At 41.9% G+C, this 5525-nt stretch overlaps 1 protein-coding gene across 1 annotated transcript; it reads right to left on the bottom strand.

The window, feature by feature from the left end:
* Nucleotides 1-1318: 1318 nt before the first annotated feature.
* On the bottom strand, nt 1319-3451 carry LOC118057864 (uncharacterized). The gene is made up of 3 exons (XM_035070582.1): nt 2642-3451; nt 2377-2518; nt 1319-2319 (listed from the first exon to the last, which is right to left on the bottom strand). Exons 1-3 carry the CDS (start codon nt 3449-3451, stop codon nt 1319-1321), a joined length of 1953 nt encoding a protein of 650 aa, XP_034926473.1.
* Nucleotides 3452-5525: the final 2074 nt, after the last annotated feature.

Genomic DNA, 5525 nt, shown 5'->3' with positions numbered 1-5525 from the left:
AATCTGGCAATATAGTTCAATCTTCCCAAGAATCCTCTCACCTCCTTCTCCGTCTTTTGGGGATGGCATAGATTGGATGGCTTTCACCTTATCAGGATCCACCTCTATACCTTTATCACTTACTACGAATCCGAGCAAACTTTCCTGACTTAACTCCAAACGAACATTTGGTAGGGTTGAGCTTCAGTTCATATTTTCTCAAACGCTCGAATAACTTCCTCAAAACCTTTACATGGTCGTCTTCCCTCTTGGATTTGGCAATCATATCATCTACATACACCTCAATTTCCTTATGCATCATATCATGGAATAAAGTCACCATGGCTCTCTGATAAGTGGCTCCTGCATTCTTTCAAACCAAACGGCATAACCTTGTAGCAAAAGGTTCCCCATGGTGTAACAAAAGTCGTTTTTGCCTTATCTTCTAGAGCCATCTTTATCTGGTTGTATCCCGAGAAACCATCCATAAAGGAATATGTGGAACTACGTGCAGCATTGTCCACCAAAACATCTATATGTGGCAACGGAAAAATCATCCTTGGGGCTAGCTTTATTCAAATTTCGGAAATCCACACATACTCTAATCTTTCCCTCCTTCTTTGGTACGACAACAATGTTGGATACCCATTGTGGATACTTGACTACTTCAAGAAAGCCTGCATTCCATTGTTTCTCGAGTTCTGTCTTAACTTTGATCCAAACATCCGGGTGAGCTCTCCTCAACTTCTGCTTGACTGGCTTGCAACCTTCCTCCAGCGGTATCTTATGCACGACGATATTTCTATCCAAACCAGGCATATCCTCGTAGGACCAAGCGAAAACATCTACATATTCTTGTAAGAGGGCCTTTATTTTTATTCTTTCCTCAGGAGTGATTAAGGTCCCTATTTTCAATTCTTTTTTAATCTGATCATTACCCACGTTTATGGTTTCTAGTTCTTCCGCAGCTGGTTCCCAGGTTTGTTCATGTTGCTCTACTAACTTTGTAAATTCCTTAACATTGCTTTCATCCCATTCTTCTCCTTCCATGGTGATAACATGTTCGTTAAAGTTTGGCCATTCATTCTTGATGCTAAGTGTATGTGATGTTGTGGAAGATCCGCTTTCAGGGTTCCTGAAAGCGGAAAGTGTTGGTGTAAATGCACAGATAAAGGGACAAATTTGGAAAACGCATGATCTCATTACTTCAAATCAAACAAAAGATGGGCTCAAAGACAATGAAAAAATCTAATTGACATCATGAGCCTTGATTGTCAACTAGGGAAAATAAAGCAAACAAAAGCAATGACAAAAGCATGTTAAAGCAGACAAAGTTGGTTTACATTTTAAACACTACTGGGGCTTCTTGAGTCACCCAATTTTGAAACTTCTCGCCATCGGCTAGCTTTCGGATTAAGGTTTTAGCAGAGACTTCTTCCAGGGTGTGGATAGTCAGTTGTGGCAGTGCTTCATCCTCCCTTCCCGCTACCGTATTCATGTTACCTCCTTCCACTTCATCCTCTTCCAAGGTGTTTATGCTCATATTTGATAGTTGTTGACCAAAGCTTTCTGCTCCTTTATCGGGTCGCATTACATATGTAGCTTTTGAGAATGTCACTCTAAGGGGAGGGATTTCAAGCTTCTCCTCTTCAGGCTCTCTCCCTTCAATCCTAGCCATTCTTCTTTCCCTTCTCCGACTAACAGCCCATCGATGATCCTCTTTTGTAGGTTTGTACCCCAGCCCAAATCTTTGATCAGCACATTTCATCTTTGTCAGGTTAGCCCATTTTGGTACCTTAGTTATAAGATTATACAGAAAAGGGATCCCATCTTCCAAGAAACAATGAGTTGCCATCCTTGCTGCTTCTAAGATCTTTGGCTTTTTTAGTACTGTATTTTCAGGTATCCAGTCAGTGTTTACAATCTCAAAAGCATGGATATTATCATCCTTACAATCTTCTGCTTCAATGAAAGGTATGGCTACATTCTTTATCATGGAGATTGTTTCCTCAGCTTTGACAGTCACCAACATCCCGTTCATGATATACTTCAAGCATTGGTGTAATGATGAAGTTACCGCCCCAGCCGCATGGATCCAAGGTCTCCCTAACAACATACTATAGGAAGGGTGGATATCCATAACTTGAAATGTTATTAAGAACATTTGCGGCCCTACATATAGCTCCACTTCTAAAATCCCCATTACTGGTCGAGGTGAGCCATCATATGCTCTGACCACCATGGTACTTGGCTTTATATGAGATGCATCGATCGGCATTTCTTTCAAAATATGCTTTGGCAGCACATTAAGAGCCGAGCCATTATCGACAAGCACCTTCCCTATTAGGCAGTCTTTACACCTAACAGTAATGTATAAAGGCTTGTTGTGTCCGGTACCTTCAGCATCAAGCTCATCAGACGTCAAGTAGAGGTAATTAGTTGCGTGGATTCTCCCCACCAAATGCTCCATGGTTTTCTGTTCAATGTCTTGGGGTACATACGCCTCATTCAAAACTTTTTGCAAAGCGTTCCGATGTGGCTAAGAGTTGAGTATCAAAGACATAAGGGAGATCCTAGCCGGAGTCTTTTTTAGTTGATCCACTATGCAGTATTCACTATGTTTTATCAACTTTAAAAATTCATTTGACTCCTCTTCAGTTACTGGCTTATTAACTTCTGTTGCTTTGTCAAGATCTACCACTTCTTTGCCTTTTGCCTTCCTCAACTCTTCGGGAGTAAAGCATCGGCCACTCCGAGTTAACCCACTGATTTTAGTTTGGAAAAAAGGAAGAGAGGCTTGAATGTTGGCAGCAAAACCATAATTATAAGGCATGGCATTATGGTTTCCTTTGGTGTAGCAAGGTTTAGCCAAGATTAATTTTGGTGGTCCATTAGCCGTTGGCTGGACCCTACATACTCTGGATATCTTATCTTGACCCTCCATCATACTCACCTCACGACTGTCTTCCATGGGTTCGATCCTTAATTCTCCCAACGTCATCATTTTCGCAATCTTCTCGCGAAACTCGATACAGTCTTCAATATGATGTCCCTCTGTCCCATGGAACTCACAATAGTCACATCCCTCCAAATGGCCTTCAACATTTATCTCAAGAAATCCTGACTTTAACAACATGTTATATAACCCCTTCATGGATACCTTTAACGCCTTGCTTTGATTCCCAACTTCTATCATGCTCACTCCATTATTACTTGCGGCATGATTAGGTAATGGATTTGAATTGATGCTGGGCATGTCTTCGAAGGATACCCACCCCCTTTTGATAAGCTCTAACAATCTCCTTTTAAAGGCGTAGCAGGTTTCAATTCCATGCCCCGGATTGCCGGCATGGTATTCGCAAGTTAGTTCGAGCTTGTACCATATGGGAAAGGGTGGTTGGATTGGCGGTAGAAGAACCGGAGCTATTTGTCCAATGCTCAACAGTTTAGCATACAAGTCTTTTAAAGGCATGGGTAGTAGAGGTAATTGTTCTGAAGTGTATCTTGTAAATGGCCTTTGGTGGTTGTTTTAGTTGTTTGATTGATGATTGGGGTTAAAAGGTTTGGTAAGGTTTATGTGATGGGTAGGCATTTGTGGGTTTTGGTGATGCACTTTTTTGCCTTTGTACCCGCCTTCCAAATTGTTGACGTCACCTTCTCTTTTCCTTCCCATAAAACCTTTCTTCTCTAAAGGCTCCGCTATGCGCCCAGCTTTAATTCCTTGCTCTATTCTTTCTGCCACACGTACAACATCGTAGAAATGTTGAGATGAGCTACCCATTAAATGCTCATAGTAGGGTGCCTTGAATGTATTGGCGAACAAAGTCACCATCTCCGTTTCTATCAAAGGGGGTTGCACATGCGTGGCCTCGTCCCTCCATCTTTGCGCATAAGCCCTTACTGATTCTTGGCTTTTCTTTTCCATTGACATAAGGCTTGTTCGATCTGGAGCAATTTCCAAATTGAACTTGTATTGCTTAAGGAAAGCCTCCACTAAATCCTTCCATTTCTTAATCCTGGCATTATCCAGCCTCATATACCAGCTTAGTGCAGAGCCCGATAGACTGTCTTGGAAAAAGTAGATCAGCAGCTTATCGTCATGAATCACCTCAGCCATCTTATTGCAATAAGATCGAAGGTGAGTGTTTGGGCATTCCAACCCAGTGTACCTTATGAACTCCGGTATCCTAAAGTCTTTTGGTACCGTGATGTTTGGTACCAAACATACTTTAGATGCTCGCATGGGGTCAAAACAGTCATTTCCTTCAACTGCTCTCAACCTTTCTTCCAAAGCTGATATCTTGTCGTCGTTCATAAAACCGGTGGACCTATTATCGGAAGGCCCATCTGCGGTTAAATCTACAGTGATGTGAGCTTGAGGGGGCTGAATGGGAATGGCAGGTGCAAAGTGCTGCCCCGTCACTGAATCTGCCCCCAAGTTCTGAGATAACCCCGGGGCATGAGCTGGTGGTGCTCCTATAGGTGGTTGGGTGGACGCTCCCTCCCCGTTCTTGGCTCTTAAAAGTTGCTCTAGCAGATTGGTCATTCGGGCAACTTCATTCTTTACGGATTCCAATTCACTTTGGTAGCGGGATTCTAGGATGGCCCTCTCTTCATTCTCCATTCTTGATCTTAGCCTAGTGTGGTGGACTTTGGAAGGGGGACCTATGTTTCACGATCTGGAACTGGAACAATGTAAATGAATAAATGGTAAAGAACAATGCATGATGCATATGTAATGTGAGTTTGCTTTTTTCAAAAAATCGATTGATGGCCGGCATTTCTTCTTGTGTAATGGGCATGGACTCTTTTTGTCACATTTATTATCAGGAGTAGTTTTGCTCATGTTGCTGCTTTGGTAGGCTTATCCTTACTCTATAGGAGATTTTCTTCCAAAAAAGATGGGTCAAGGCCCCTTTTCATTCATAATATTGGCTAATACAGTCTCTTGAAGGAGGATAAACAAAAAGGAACAAAATACATCAATCTTCATCTTCATCCATATCTCTAGCCACTGGTAGGAAAGCAAGGCCTCGATTCTCAATTTTTTCTAAGAATGCATCTGTCTCAGCCAAGCTTTGTCGATAACGAAAGATGTCTCTCCCCACCCTTCGAGCATTGGCTCTAATGATCCATGCATGAATAGCAGCTTCATCCATTTGCTCGTCTACTTTGGCCATCTTCTCCATAAGCAACATGTTGTTCCGATTCAATGTATTGTTGTTGGTGTCGATCTGTTCTTTATGTTTTTCTGAAGCTTTCAACCTTTCGGTCAACTGCTTTACCTTTTCTCGTTCTTTGTCAAACTTCACCTTCAACATCCTAATTTCATTTTTCTTAGCTACCAAATCTGCCTTATCAAGCTCCTCTTCTTTCCCCTTTCTTTCAAACTCTTGCAGCTCAACTAGCCTACTTTCCATCATCACATATTTCTTGTTTAACTCATCATACCTCTCATTTCGGTCTAACAACTCTGCTTGAACATGCAAGAATTTGTCCTGATTGAACCCAACATTCTCTTGATAGTCGTTGAAGTCGGCTTTCAA

The sequence above is a fragment of the Populus alba genome, chromosome 5 (assembly GCF_005239225.2).
Source record: "Populus alba chromosome 5, ASM523922v2, whole genome shotgun sequence".
In the NCBI taxonomy this organism is placed as follows: Eukaryota; Viridiplantae; Streptophyta; class Magnoliopsida; order Malpighiales; family Salicaceae; genus Populus; species Populus alba.
Note: the sequence above shows the minus strand (reverse complement) of the source record. Positions and strands in the feature narration are given on the sequence as shown.

What these genes read in the sequence shown, in the direction of transcription:
- LOC118057864 (XM_035070582.1), bottom strand. Translation starts at nt 3,451, where the DNA reads ATGCCTTTAAAAGACTTGTATGCTAAACTGTTGAGCATTGGACAAATA. An exon ending in CAACAGAAGTTAATAAGCCA is followed by an intron (nt 2,519 to 2,641) that starts GTAACTGAAGAG and finishes CTCAACTCTTAG; the next exon opens with CCACATCGGAACGCTTTGCA. An exon ending in TGATGAGCTTGATGCTGAAG is followed by an intron (nt 2,320 to 2,376) that starts GTACCGGACACA and finishes ACTGCCTAATAG; the next exon opens with GGAAGGTGCTTGTCGATAAT.